The sequence below is a fragment of the Quercus suber genome, unplaced genomic scaffold (genome assembly GCF_002906115.3).
Source record: "Quercus suber isolate HL8 unplaced genomic scaffold, Cork oak 2.0 scaffold_573, whole genome shotgun sequence".
NCBI classification, from domain to species: domain Eukaryota; kingdom Viridiplantae; phylum Streptophyta; class Magnoliopsida; order Fagales; family Fagaceae; genus Quercus; species Quercus suber.
This window is the reverse complement of record NW_027070018.1, coordinates 434,065-449,754: the sequence shown is the minus strand read 5'-3', so window position 1 is coordinate 449,754 and position 15,690 is coordinate 434,065. Positions and strand designations below refer to the sequence as shown.

The window sequence follows — 15,690 nt, the reverse complement described above, 5'->3', positions numbered from 1 at the left end:
TTCGAAGTAGAAATGGTACCAGCCTGCTTGTTATAAGAGTACAAAGCAGTAAGATTATATAGGCATGAAAATCATAGCTATTGACACTTTTAAGTTGTATCTGATATCATTGTTTGTAGTCTTTCATTTGAAACTTTATTAATTACTTGTGAAGCATTACCTGTTCCATGGAATCGATACATCCAATTCATAGAATCACTTTTTGGGAGATTTATGATTACTTTTTCGGTCACACTTTTTTTCCCTAGCTGCATGCATTTTTGTTTGTGCCTGTAACAGTTTGTCGAATGTAACTAGTGTGTCAAATGCTACAATAAACAAATATGGCTGTTCTTTTTAGGCCTCAGAAGCATGCCTTGTACTAAAATTGGAAACATTTTCTACATGGCAAGAGACATGCAGTTATCTTACAAGTTTCAAAGTAAAATGAAGAATAGGATAGAATTTTTTTTTTTTTTTTGGTTCAAAAAAAAATTTGAAAGTAAAGGAATAAAATAGAAACTTACTGCTTCAGCAGCAATAGCCAAGTAAATTTGATAATGGCCCTTTGTAGAGAGAAGCAACCCCAGTGCAAATGATTCAGGCCAATGAAATCCCAACAGCACCCCGGAAAGTACTGTTCCAGCTACCTTCCCAACTGTTGCTATCAGAAAGAGTAGAAACAACCTTGCCCAGGTTCCTATTTGGCCAGGTTCAAACTGGCGGAAATCAGCTTCGAACCCCATCCAAAGGAAAAAAATGGGATAGAAAATGGTGCTTAACAAGTAGTTGATTTTGCTAATTACCCACTTTGATACCCTCCCCTCACTTGGCAAGAAAATGCCCGCCATAAACGCGCTTAGAATGGGGCTAAAACCGTATACAGTTGAGCAGCTGCTAACCAAGGCCATAAAGGCAACTGCAAGCACTAAATGTGAGCCTTTCATTGGTTTGCCTTCTGGGTTCTCATTGTTAACCCAGTTCATAATAATGGGTGAAACTTTGGCAGTGATCGCAGTTTGTATAACTAGTGCAATTGTCATCTCCATGGAATCTTGAAGTCTACTCTTACCTGAAGGTTTTTCTCTTATTGGATATGCAATATAGCCAATGGAAATGAGAAGGGTGGATATAAAATCAGAGTGCATTCCTGCAGCAATCACAAGCTGCCCTATGTCTGACTTGCCTATTTTGTGACTAGTAATTAGACGGGTCAGGACCGGAGAGGCTGTGCTAGAGAGGGCAGTAGAGAGGGTGAGGGTGAAATTCATCTTAAATTCCTGAGTATAGTTCAGAAATGGGGTTATAGCGCTGGCTAGGATGAATGTGGAGAGCATTCCTGCATAGGCTACTGTAGCATCCTTGGTTGGTAACTTAAAGAGTACATATGGATCCATTTCAATGCCCAACACAAACATGTAACAGATCATGCCAAAATCAATGATGAAACGCAAAGTTTGAGCTGCTGATATGTCAAAAAAACCATGTACGATTCTTAAGTTGCCAATGAGTAGCCCTATCTGCATGTAATAAGAAAAAGATGAGGAATTTAATCACAATAAAAGAGAGTCATGGCATAGATAAGCACTACTATACAACCAGAAAAAAAGCATTTCTTAGCAAAGTTCTAATATAAAGTGACTAATGAGTAATGATGACTGATATATATATCCAGTGCTTGTTAGATATACAAGTTATGGTAGGCTTTGTTTCCTACGCGACTCTGCTCTTTACTGTACAAATTAATTTGGTTTCATGCCAAAACTCCCATCAATAATAAGGTTTGTTCAGTTTCCTATTGTGTTATGGAAAACATAATGAAGCTATATATCTAATATATAGAAAAAAGAAAAAAAGAATGAATTGTGCGTGCACAAGTAATAATTATCTTATCTATCCGATATATACAGTACAACTATGCATCATTTCTCTTACAATGTGTAAGTCCTAATGTTGCATGAAATTCACACTTTTGAGAGAGATGATGCATGCATGCACAAAGAATAATTAAGATTATCAAATAGGCTTTTGGGTATTGAGGTTTTTTCTATTTGATTAAATTTTGGACAACAGGAGAAAGCGATTCTTTAATGCTACATTTGAACAACAACTTTGAAATCTAAAGGACCAACTGGGTTAGGCTTGGAGTTTTTGTTTTTCTAGTTAGTTTTTAGGGTCTGGAGGCTTGAATCTTAATAATTACTTTGTTTCAATTGATAATATATTAACCTAATATTTTGAGGGGATAAGAGAGAAGTAGCGGCTAACACCAACAGCTTAATTATTACATAATATTTTGTATATAAAATGGTCTTTTGCTCTCTATAGTGATATTAGTATTCAATCACCTAGGACCACAATCATGCTATACAAGGATCTCTATATGACTGTGTTTTCATTCCCAATAACCAACATCAAAGTCACATGCAAGCATATTTTCCTATAAATCTCACTAAACAAGAAAAATGCACAGTAATTTTTTAGTGTTATTCATATTGTCGGGGTTGAGAGATTTGAATCTGAGTTCTTTCCTATAAAGAGAATGCGACAATATCGTTGAGTTACAGAACTTTTGATAGAGATAGAGAGAGAGAGACTTACAAAGGTATCGGAGGTGATACGTGGTTGTGAGAAAGGCCTTAACAGGTAATGTGTGACGTTGCATAGAACCACCATCAAGAAGAAGCCGAATACATGTTTTGCTACTCTTGTAAAAAGTGCTGATAGCTTACCCGAACATGGGTCATCTGGATTAGTATCTGACATTTTTTTTTTCTTTCTTTCTTCTTAAAATTCACTTTCTTGATCAATAAATGATCTTTGTCCCCAAAATTTTAATGTTTTAATTTTATTAATTTTATATATGTTATAGTTTTAGTTTCAGTTTTACCCAGCAAATCAGTAATGTCACAGCTTCTCTGTCTCGGATTTTCGCCGGTGGGTATTAGTGGCTGTGAATGAATGCTTAGTTTGTGGAGAGAAAACAAAGGAGTAGTTTTAGGACAGATAGACATGTTAAGTGGTTTAGCTAGATGATTTGTAAAGTGAAAAAAAAAATTAAATTAAAGGGACAAATCACCATAATAATTATAATAAATTTTTTTTTTTATTTCATTTTGGTAACTACCAAAAAAAAAAAACATGCAACACAATGGTCTTGGACAAAATTATTATGTACACCAGTATACTACACTTCCTTCTGCATGTTCATGTAAGTGTAGGTCTCATCTATGGATTTTCTACGTAAGGTCCACTTTTATATGAGTTTATGAGAAATAGGTGTAAATGTGTAGTTTATTGTGCATAAAGAATAATATCTTATGATGTGAAATAACTTTTTGTATCTAGTGTATTGCGTCATTTTCTTAACTAATATATTCTCTAATAGGATGCACTAAAATACATAGTATGCGTTCATTTTCATGATTATCATTATTATTTTGGTTAAAAGCGTTATATGATATAAATAAATGAATAATAATAATAATCTCAAACGAATATATAACAAATTAACAAATAAATCCTATAGATACAAAACGAATTAATTAATAACTAAACATAAAATTATGGAATTTCAAAGCAACTAGATTGTAAAAAATTAGTAACTTTTAGCTAGACTTATCTCTTTAAAGAATCTTCTCCAAAAAAAAAAAAAAAAAAAATCTCTTTAAAGAAGTCGTTGGCTCGTTGCATGGAGTTCGTAACAATTATAGCAGTTGGTTAACGTAACTCTAGACAGACACACACACACAAGTCTTTCAAAAAAATCCACTCGCTTTTGTACTACTATCTTTGTCGTTACCAAATCATCTTGTAAAGTCAACCTCCCGCTTTTAGAAACACAGACCAGAACGAGTCATATTCTTACCTTTGTCAGAAAATTTAAAATGAACAAAATTAAATTACAAAATTGATTATGACTTAAAGATATAATTTTACTTAATATCATTAACGTTACTTTATATTTTGAAAATCTAATTGTTGAATTGCATGTTCTTTATGCTCTTAATACATATATTAAATTTTGTGACAATTGAATACTTATTTACTATATGATCTATAAGAATATATTTTATGTAAAATTTTAAATTACAAAAACTTGTAATTTAAAAAATTTATTGATGGCATAGTTATTAATTTTTAATTTTTTAGAAACTTTGCAAGTATAGAGGATAAAAGAAGAATATATAATCCAATGGTAGATTTATCAAAATTCACCTCCAATAAAAAGATATTGAGTAAGATTATATAGCGTTAGGCTACAACAAATTTTGTAACTAAACTTTGTCTATTTGAAATTGTTTTCCTTTTGACTTTTTATTCTTCAAAATAAAATTTTTTTATTTAGATTCTTCATGTTTGATTTGTTTTTATATTGGCCATTAAATTCCAAACATTTCATTTTGACTCTTTTTATGTTTGAATTATTTTTAATTTGAATAATTTGACAGTTATAACTTATAACGAGGGAGAGAAATTTGAACATTGAATGTCTGGAAAACACTAGAAGAGTTGATCAAGTTACAAAACTCTTAGCTCTTCATATTTCAAAAATTTGCAATTATTTCTACTACAGCGCCTTGATATGACATGAACATGAAAGAGGTTTAAGAATCAAATTTTTTTAAGGGCTAAAGCATTTATTTTTGCTTTTTGGCCCCATATTGTAGGGTGGAACATTGAAAGATATGAAAGATCTCCCTTTAAGTCTAGATATGTCTTTCCATAGAATCCTACATGTATTTATGAGACTAATTATGGAATTTTGTTTACTAAAAAAATAATCAAAATCAAACAAAGTTCAGCTCTAAAATACTTTTGGAGCTACTTCCTCTGGCCTACTATGCACCATTTATAAAATTATTAATATTTTTTATTTAAACAAGTCACAAATTTATTTAAAAATTCATAAAATTAAACTCCACATATAAATAGTTTCTTCAACCACAACAAACACAAAATAGATTGATAAAGATAATTACAAATCGGTTTGACATTAAACTTTTTGGTTAAAATAAACAGAAAAAGCCAAACAAAAAATTAAGCCAAATAATAATAGCAAGATGAAAATTTAAAAATGTAAAAGATCAAAATAAATCAACCTTGATACCTTCAAAAAAAAAAAAAAAAAAATCAACCTTGATCATTTTATCAAACTAAATAATAAACAATTTTCTTTTCCAAAAAAAAAAAATCGTGTCGATTGCAAGCGAAGACTATAAATACTTAAATAGCTCTCAACAGAAACAGAGAGATAGAGAGAGAGAATACAAAGCACAAACAGCTTTCGTTCTCTCTCTCATTTCTGTTCCGGCGAAGAGACTCGAAGATCCGGTGCTCTCGCTCTCTCTCTCTCTCTCTCTCTCTCTCTCTCTCTCTCTCTCTATCTCTCTCTCTCATTTCTCTTTTAGCGATTCGCGCGCTCAGGTTCTCCGCTCGAATCCTGAGCCAAATCCGATTCTGATTCTTCATCTCCGAAAATCCACGCACACATCTATATGCTTTGATTTTTGGAGGATTGGAAAACAAGTTGAAAAAAAAGAATGGGAGTGATATCGAGGAAGATATTTCCGGTGTGCGAGAGCTTGTGTTTCTTTTGCCCCGCATTGCGAGCGAGGTCACGGCATCCAGTGAAGCGGTACAAGAAGTTGCTCGCGGATATATTTCCGCGGTCTCAGGTTGATTTTTCTGTGAATTTTTCTTTAAAAAAAAATTTCAATCTTGTGTAATGTCTGTTTGGCTGCCGAGAAAATGCGGGAAAATGATTTGGTGTTTGAGAGTTTAGATTGTAATGTTGCGGTTCTAATTTAAAAAGGAAAATAATGATGGACCTTGAATTATTTTTAGCGCAAGTTGCGCTTAACTATGGTTTAGTGTCGGTTCGAGAATTGCTTATTTTCAGTAGCTTATATGTAAGACAAAAAGTAGCGTAGAATCCACAAACAGTGCANGGGTCGTTTTTTAGAGTCAAATTGTAATCTTCCCAACAGGGAGAAAGTGCAATTTTATTATTGATAAGTTATGCATATGGGTTTTGAAGTCATGATTTCTCGCTTTAGAATGGGTGGAGGTGGAAGACTTATAATGTGAGCTTGAACTCATTAGCATGGTGAAGGTGGAATCTTATGTTGAATGTGGTTTGATGGTTTGGTTGTCATGGAAATGAGGGGAAAGGAAAGAGAATTTATGACTTTGAATATGTGTTTGTTTTTACTTGGGTTATAAGGAAAATATAACTTAGGGTGGGTGAGTTCTTTGTGGTTGATTGGTGGAGCCTTCGATTAGTATAAATAGCGTAAGTTATTATCTAAACCTGTCATTTGTTTGTTTATGTGTGAGACTGGGTGCTAAGGATTGGGAGCTTTGTAAAACTGCTGCATGCTGATATTGATGTGGTCATGTGAAGTGGTGTGCTTTGACTTGGCTTGACATTTTAGATTGTTGATTTTTTTTTTTTTTTTTTTTTTTTTGTGAAACATGGTTTTAAAATTGGGATAATTGGTTTGGCATTTGTTAATTTATGTTATTGAGAGCATTATGGATAATAATTCTTTTTTAAGTTTGATCCTCTTACCCTTGTTATAATGTTGGAACTTTTCTAACATGTTTTGGCAGGTTGAGGAACCAAATGATCGGAAGATCAGTAAACTATGTGAATATGCCTCAAAAAATCCTCTCCGTATCCCTAAGGTACGTGGTCTCTGTTTTGTGACTGACATTGTGGAAGAATGGGTGTGAATACATTGTTTTGCATGAGGATCATATTTGCCTAGGACCTTGCATATTTGGTTCATTATTTATCTATTCCTGTTTATGCAACAGTTTCATATAATTGGAATTAAATGAATTATGTTTATGTGCTATAAATAAATTAATATGTAGAAGGTGTTAATATGGAAGTCTTGATGGAAAGCTATCCATTTGGAAGACTGATAAAAGGCTATCCAAATAGAAAGAGTATATCTGAGTCTAGGGAAGGACACACCTTGATTGTGTAAAGATCTTAGTTATTGCATGCACTTTGGTTAATGTATAGTTACATTACTTCTAATCTCCAGGGGTTGAAAGGGTTTAGTGGCAGCCATCGAGATAGAGTGTGTGATAGTGGCTATCCAAAAAAAATTTATTGGGAGAGGTTACTGATGATAACCAAATTGAATGGACACGTTTGATGCCTATAGCGAGGAAGCTTGTTTTGTTGAAGATTTGTTTCACTCCTACATGCACTGTATTGTTTGACTGAATAAATCAGGCATTTTGAGGGAGCCCAAGAGACTTGAAAGAAAGTTTAAAGAAGCATACCTATCAAAAAAAGAAAAAGAAATTTAAAAGAAGCATATAGTTTTATTGACCATTGGAAACTTAGCTTGTGGGGCAATATATTAGGAGGTTTGTTTTTTTGGGTTTAGTTTTGTGGAGTTACTGTCAAGTTAGAAATTTGCAAGATAACTTTTGATTAAGTAGGATTAAAATAGAGTAAATGGAATGTAAGTTTAGTATAAGTAGGAACAAAGATGAAGTGGCTGTAAGTCTTGATAGTTAAGAGATATAAAAAAGCATGAGTTTTCAATATCTTGGATCACTCAGCTCCATCATCTTTTGAAAATTTAAGTAGACGCATTGTGCCACATGCCTATTGGTTGAAATTCCATATCTGTGTAGCTCTAGAGAATAACTTCAACCCTGAAGGCATCATGCAATTACTAGAAGCCTAAAAATCAGGATAAGCCTGTGATGAAGGATTGATATTTTTCTATAAAATGATTTATATGCTGCAATCAGTTCCAGAAATCAGTTGGAATTTATTTAAACATTTTGGAATAAAATTTTAGCTATATTTGTTATTTGATTGCTTTTATCCCTTCCCTTATTGTTATTGTCTTTCCTCTTACCACTTATTTGTCTCCCTATTGATGTCCTTCTTTGTTTCACAATTGTAGTTGAAGTTGCGGTACTTGTTGTAAAAAAAATACTTCTATCATGCTGTAGGGATCATGCATTCATGCTCGCAGCTGAAATTTCATAATTACTTCTTTATAACAATTCTTCTAGGGCATGCGTATTGTCATATGACTTTAATAATGAAATCAATGATAAGTAGAAAAGCTTTGAAGTGTGTAAAGTTGCTTTTCTAGCTCTGATTTTTTTGGCAAGCCTTGCTCAGATGGTTACTTACTTCTTGGTTCTGAAAATTCATTTTTTGTTTCTCAAATTCTAATATTTTGTCTTTTTTTTTTTTTTTTTTTTTTGAAAGTTTGATAGAAATTCCATATTTATATTCTTCCCAGATCACAAGTTCTCTTGAGCAAAGGTGCTACAGGGATTTGAGAAACGAGCACTTTCATTCAGTAAAAGTTGTCCTGTGCATCTACAGGAAGTTGTTGATCACTTGTAAGGATCAAATGTGAGTTTTTTTCCCCTTTTCTTGTTGTATCAGTTTTGAGTCAAGGAACTTTCCTTTTTCAGATTCCTGAGAGAAACTAGATCTAAGGGCTGCTGAGCTGTTAATGGCATACAAATCCATTGTTCCATCTATTATATCTTAAATTGATATATTAAAACCAGAATTTAAGGTAGTAATCAGATCTAAGCAACAGCAGACTGTTTGGTGTGATATTTCTCACTTACTAATTGCTAGCAGATTGAAATTTTATATACTTTCTTAGTAGGGGAAAAAATGACCTCTCGTCAAATATGAGCTAATTACTTGTACTGTCCCAGAACTTTTGTTGTGAACTTTGATTACTCCACTAATTAGATATGTGTCAGGCTGACCTCTTCCATTAGTTGCTGTTATAAACTTATAATGGACATAAATTTGTTATTTGAGGGTCATGCTAGCCAATTACAAGCTGATTAGGTACTCTTCATTGTCTTTTGCATTATAATAAAATGAGTTTAATTAAATTTGTTTATAAGCAATTAGATTTATTAAAAAAAATATGTTATGCAAGCTCATGATGATGAGCATTCAATAACCTGAAAGAATTACGAAAGATTATGCACAAAATAGAATTGATTCTCTGAATTCTAGGAGAGTGCTACCATCTGTGAGACACGCCTGGTACCAATCAAAGGTGGTACGAAGCTTCTAGCTGATATTTTGATCTATTTGTAAGACCCCATGCACTAGGTTTTTCAAAGATTTCTTTTCAATTTGCATATGTGAATGCTTTGAAGTAGGATTTGAAACATGTTAGTTGAATAGATATGTTAGAATTTGACCTAGCTAAGTTAGCTAATTAGTTTTGTATATGCTGATGACAAGTTTGATGTATTGCCCTATTTTTTCCTCATGTGATGTATCCCTCAGCTTTCTTAAGACATCGTGATTTTAGGTACATAGAGTAGTTTTTTGTAGGCTTTCTCATACACAAACTCACACAAAAAGGAATATGGATAGCTAGCATTATTCCCATTCTAATCAACGTGTGTTCTTGTCCGACCCATGCCACAATACCTGTATATTGTTTTTGATGTTCAATGTCAAGCACCTTAGACTGATGTCTTCTGCATCTGTTTCAGCACATAGTCTCTTTCTAAATACCATTGAAATACATTCCCTGAAAAAGAGACTAGGTATTGTCCATTAATCATGTGGAATTTTTTTGTTGGACATGAAGTTTAAGATGCTACTTCATAAACTTTGTGCATTGGGTACGATCTTCTATGTAATAAGAAAATTTCTCTTCATTGGGCAGGAGAAGTTTCTTGGAACAGTATCAGCAAAAGGATACTGCATGCCTAACTATTGAAATGGACATTTATTTTTAAACTCACTTTATGCACATAGACATTACATATGCTTTAGTTACATCTACAAGTTATGATCTGTGACAATTTATGGCAGGCCGTTATTTGCAAGTAGCTTGCTTAGCATCATCCACATACTGCTAGATCAAACACGGCATGATGAAATACGCATTTTAGGATGCCAAGCTCTTTTTGACTTTGTGAATAACCAGGTGGGTGGTGTTGTTAGATTCTTTTGTTTTCAGGTTGTCGCTTGTTTATTTCAGGAAATACTTGACTGTAATTGCTTATATTTTAAGCTTGCAGATTCTCTGGAAGTCCTTAAGCTCATGAGATATTTTGATTTTGCAGAGGGATGGTACTTATATGTTCAACTTAGATGGTTTGATTCCAAAAATTTGTCTTTTAGCTCAAGAAATGGGTGAGGAGGGTTTGGTACTACATTTGCGTTCAGCTGGGCTTCAGGCCCTTTCATCAATGGTAGTTCATCCACATGCCAGTATAATTATGCCTCTGCACTGAATGATACTTGTTTTCCACATTAACATATTTAGTGACATAGTTATGCATAACATTGTTTTAATTGGTAGATTTCACATGTACCCAATAGGTCTTGAATACATGATATTTCATTCACGCATTATGGGAGATGTGCTATTTGTCATACTTTCCACTGCACTAGAGTCCACATGAGACACTCTTAATTTTGCTGTGTTTTCATTTTCTATTTCTAAAGTATATGAATTTTCTCCATTTATTTCTATCATATATATGTATAGATTCCATGGGTACTTTTTCGTTTCTCTCTGAAATACAGCATGAAAAGTACCTCTCAATTTTGCATAAATTAATAATTTAAAGTCCTGAGGCTTCCCCATTGATAAATAAATTAAAAATAAATAAATAATCTGTATGAAGAAATACTTTCTTTACAATTATGTCATATGATGACATACTCTCACTAACTTCATTTACCTTTTACATCATAGATATTACAACTTGGCAGCATTATAAGGATATCCCACTTTGCCTAATTCATTTTAACTGCCTGCTTTCATTTTTGTAATTTGGCATTAAAAAAAAAATAATAATAATGTAAGCTTTTGTTGGAATTACATCGTAAGCACTGGATTAAAAGTCTCAAGTACCAGGTACTCAGGTACTTCTCATAAATACTATATGAGTGAAATGAGCACAACTGCATGAAAGATGAAGTATGTTTTACTCCTGTCACATAATGAGTGATAGAGTTGCCAATACTTTGTCCCATAAAATGTCCACTTCAAAAATCAAAGCATTATTCTCCCGTAATACTTTGTTTTAAAAGCATGTATGCACCTCAATTTGCATGTTGATTTACCTTTAAAGGAGAGATTTGAAAATTTATGCAAAAAGTTAAACATTTTGGCTCTTCCTCAAATTTTTGCATTTGTCAACTGAGCCACTTATTATGGGACAGACAGAAACAGAGTAATTGAATAAGGAAATAGATAGACAGGCAGGATGTGCATGGACCCATTTGGTGAGGATTAGAAATAAAGGATACTATGGTATATGTGATTCTTAAGTAATATTTTGAGGAAAAAAAACTTCATCAAAAAGGAGGATCAGATGTTGACATATAAAGAGTTGTTATCCTTAACAAACCAGGATCATCATGCACACTCTAAAAGAATCTATATTTCTTTTAATCTTTTATGAGGCCTCGATCATATCGTTTTAAACATTTTCATATAAATATCTTTGTCTTGTTGCAAGCCTTCCCCTTTTGTTAGATCACATTTCTTTTGAAAACTATTGCCATTTCACCACAGCTTCTCCTGCTTGACAGATTTGATATCATTCAGACCTTTGGTTAATTATTCTATTTGCAGGTCTGGTTCATGGGTGAATTCTCCCATATTTCAGCTCAATTTGATCATGTGAGTTAACTTTTTACCATTTATTTCTTGATTTATATCTTGAGTATTTTGGTGTTGCTAGACTTATCAACAAAAAAAAAGGTATTTTGGTATTGCTAGAGATTTTTTTCGAAACTTGTTAATATGTTAATGCTGTGTTCTTTGACTGGGAACTAAACACAATCCATTTTTTTGAATTCAATAGCTGTTGAACTATTCTATATCAAACTTAATACTTTTGAGACAATTTTTTTTTTCATTTATCTCCCCTTCAAGATAAGTGTGCATGTGTGTGTATGTGTATTACCTTTTAATTATTTGTTCTTCTTCTTTTTAGAATTTCTGTAGTTACTTCTTCCTTTATTAGCACCAGTCTTCCTAATAATTCCAGTGGCATACTTGTTATCTTATGGTTTTATGTAGCGAAACTGTTGTTAGCATCTGACAGCTTTCTTTGTTTCTTCATAAATTAGGTTGTTTCGGCTGTCTTGGAAAATTACGGAAGTCTGAAGAAAAATTCTGATGCTCTTACCTATGGCAAACAAGATGCCCAGAATGGGCTTGTCGAAGAAGCTTCTCCTTCCTCAGATGCCTTGACAAGGATTTCTTCTTGGAGGATGATAGTGAGTGAGAAAGGCGAAGTTAACATACCTGTGTAATTCCTCTTGACCTAAATAAGATAATCTAGTTAAATATCCTTGCATTATTAATCTTATTATAACCAACATCTACTTCTTTTTGGAAAAATAATTTTTATTACAGAGATGATGCCAAGAATCCCAGATTTTGGTCAAGGGTATGCTTGTGCAACATGGCCAAGTTAGCCAAGGAAGCTACAACTGTACGGCGTGTCTTGGAATCTTTGTTCCGTTATTTTGATAATTGCAATCTCTGGTCTCTAGAACATGGTGTCGCTCTTTCTGTCTTGCTGGACATGCAGTCAATGATAGAGAAATCTGGTATTTAATTTTTTTTTCAGTTTCTTAAAATTGTTCTCAGTGAACTCAACCTATTTTGCTTTCTAACACAGTTTTGTCCTTTATGAATTTTCATCTTGGATTTCTAGTGTAAATGTTTCTCTCTTCAATTTGCAGGGCAGAACATACACTTTCTGTTGTCCATCTTGATCAAGCATCTTGATCACAAGAATGTTCTTGAAAATCCTAGTATTCAGCTAGACATTGTTGATGTTGCTACCTCCCTTGCTCAACAAACAAAGGTTCAGCATTCTGTGGCCATAATTGTAGCCCTGAGTGATATGATGAGACACCTGCGGAAAAGTATACACTGCTCACTTGATGATTCTAATCTGGGTGCTGAATTAATTCAACGGAACCAAAAATATCGAGCTGCAGTTGACGAATGCCTAGTGCAGTTGTCACACTTGGTGATTCTATTCTCCTCGATGATTTGGAGGGTTTTGCTTGAATATTTCTATAATTGATATGTTCTATAATTAGTTATTTTGGAATTTTAGATACTAATGCGAATTATCAGTCTCCTCAGGTAAAATATCTGAATGATGTGCAGGTTGGAGATGCAGGTCCGGTTCTTGACGTTATGGCTGTGATGTTAGAGAATATGTCAAATATTACAGTTATGGCCCAGACCCTGATTTCCACAGTTTATAGGGCTGCTCAAATTGTGGCATCCATACCAAATTTGTCATATCAAAACAAGGCAAGCACACTTCAAATTTTTGAGTCATTGTCTGATCTTTATAATATGATTGATTGACTTTTTGCAGTTGTTTCTTATATAATTTTTTTGATTTTATTTTTATCTGAATTCTCTAGTCTTTTCCTGCTGCATTATTTCATCAACTACTCCTAGCTATGGTCTCAGCAGACCATGAAATAAGGGTGGGCGCACACCGTATATTTTCTGTTGTTCTTGTCCCATCTTCTTTTTTCCCCCGTTCTTGTGCTGCTACTTCCTACTCCACCAAGGCAACTGCTATTCAAAGGACACTCTCAAGAAATGTATCTGCGTTTTCTTCTTCAGCCGCACTCTTTGAGAAATTGAAAAGGGAGCAGTGTTCATTACAACAAAATGGCTGTCCAGTTATGACTTTAGAAGTTGAGGATGAAAAGATGAATAATAATTCGATTCTGAGCAGATTGAAGTCAACTTACAGCCAAGGTCATGGTTCAAAAAGGCATCCATCTACCATAACCCCAGGTGAAACTGTAGATAATGGGGATGCAACAAAAGATAATCATTCCATGTTAAACAAGTTGAAGCCAACTCACAGCCGAGTTTATAGTATTAAAAGGCTTTCATCATCTATAGCTGTTGAAGAAATATCTGTTTGTAATTCAAATAAAGAACTGGTATGTGCTAACATTTCTCATTTTCACATTCTTTATATAGATTAGTACTTTAGATTTCAGATTTATGCATCATCATCATCTTGTATGATCATTGTCTTCTGATTAAACCATGGCAGATATTATCCCTTAAGTTGAGCAGTGTTCAGATAACTCTACTACTTTCATCAATTTGGGCGCAGTCCATCTCTCCTTTAAATACACCTGAAAACTATGAAGCAATAGCTCATACCTACAGCCTTGTGTTACTATTTGCACGGACCAAGGTATCGGTGTTGTTCTTTGCTGGTTGACATTATCATGAATGTGATATTCTTCTTTGGTAAATTATGTGGGTACTTGACTCCACACAAAGGATTTTGTTCGCTTTGGGGAGCTAGGCCCTCACGAATTTGTCCCCCGACCGAGTGCGGGCGTTCACCCCTTGAGGCAATTTAGTCCCACATCGGAAGGAGAACCCTCCCACTAGCGCTTTATATGCTTCTGGAGCTTGCACTAGTATATCACTACTACACAGGAGAACCCTCCCACTAGCACTCCAGAAGCATATAAAGCGCTAGTGGGAGGGTTCTCCTTCCGATGTGGGACTAAGTTGCCTCAAGGGGTGAACGCTTGCACTCGGTCGGGGGACAAATTCGTGAGGGCCTGGCTTCCCAAAGCGAACAAAATCCTTTGTGTGGAGTCAAGTACCCACAATAAACATACATTATGTGACATTCCTTGACTTTACACAAGTGAAATCAAATCCATGACGATTGGTCTTGCTTTGAGGCATGCTTGTGACAATCAATTTAACAAATAGTTCTTGGAATCATGATTTTTTGAGTTCTTTGTTTGGAGTTCTTGGAATCTTGATTGTGACAATCAATTTAAAAATAGCTCAATTGTTTATGAAATATGATTATGGAAATAATATATTTATCTTTAAGCTTTAGTTTCTCAACCAACCTCCTATTTGACTCCATAGAGATAGTGTGGATTCCTTCTGTAGAAAAGAATTACAGATTGGGTTTCTTTGTTAAACTGTAGAAGGCACAAGAATGGTATGGTAGCAAGTTTCATTATTTATTTTTCTCTCTTTTCTATAGGATTCTAATATAGCCATAAAGTTACTTTCTTTCCCTGGTTTTGTATTAGTGACGGTTAATATATTTAACTCTTTAGTTATATCCTTTTCAAGATTCTTAGTCTTTACAAATTACCATGGGATTCATATTTGGTTATTTATTTCCATGGTGCTCCCTGGTTTTCATTTGGTGTATTTCTTATAATTCTCTCTGTCATGTAGAACTCATCCAATGAGGTTCTAATTAGAAGTTTTCAACTGGCATTTTCTTTAAGGAGTATCTCTCTTGGAGAAGGAGGTAGGCTCTCTAGTCCGACATTATTTACAATTTATTGTTCTGTATGTGCAATTCTTGAACTCTTGCAAGGTTTTGTGGCCATATAACAAGATGCTCATACCATGGGAATGCATGATACTAATAATCAAATTGCGTGATTTCTACTTTTCCCACTCGTACTTTAAAATTCCAAATACCATGAGAGGAGCAAACTTATCTGGGGGAAAACAAATTTCTTCACAATTATGGGTCAGAAGCAGAATAAAATTATAGTAGCATGCTTTCAGATTAAAAAAAATATATTAAGGAACTAGTGAAATGAGATTGGAATGGTTTTATGTTGATAATTTATATAATTCACTTTTCTTATTCAAGAATTTGGTT

General features: G+C 33.8%; 2 protein-coding genes across 3 annotated transcripts; one reads left to right on the top strand and one right to left on the bottom strand.

Annotated features, from left to right (window-relative positions):
* Positions 1-2: 2 nt before the first annotated feature.
* LOC112017954 (cation/H(+) antiporter 28) lies at positions 3-2,791 on the bottom strand (the record flags this gene model as incomplete). The annotated part of the gene is made up of 3 exons (XM_065764627.1): positions 2,581-2,791; positions 507-1,499; positions 3-23 (listed from the first exon to the last, which is right to left on the bottom strand). Coding segments are annotated over exons 1-3 (1,179 nt in total), but the record flags the coding sequence as incomplete, so codon positions are not given.
* A 2,429-nt stretch (positions 2,792-5,220) lies between these two features.
* On the top strand, positions 5,221-15,428 carry LOC112017946 (protein SEMI-ROLLED LEAF 2). Of its 2 annotated transcripts, none has more exons than XM_065764636.1 (13): positions 5,221-5,657; positions 6,595-6,669; positions 8,268-8,383; positions 9,830-9,944; positions 10,084-10,212; positions 11,607-11,654; positions 12,107-12,288; positions 12,396-12,592; positions 12,728-13,020; positions 13,164-13,313; positions 13,430-13,966; positions 14,083-14,229; positions 15,252-15,428. In XM_065764636.1, the coding sequence occupies exons 1-13, from the start codon at positions 5,523-5,525 to the stop codon at positions 15,411-15,413; spliced, it is 2,286 nt and encodes a 761-aa protein (XP_065620708.1). In that variant the 5' UTR covers positions 5,221-5,522; the 3' UTR covers positions 15,414-15,428. The 2 variants fall into 2 exon arrangements, with proteins under 2 accessions (XP_065620708.1, XP_065620709.1); XM_065764637.1 differs by having other exon boundaries at positions 5,645-5,657; positions 8,234-8,383.
* The last annotated feature ends 262 nt before the right edge of the window (positions 15,429-15,690 follow it).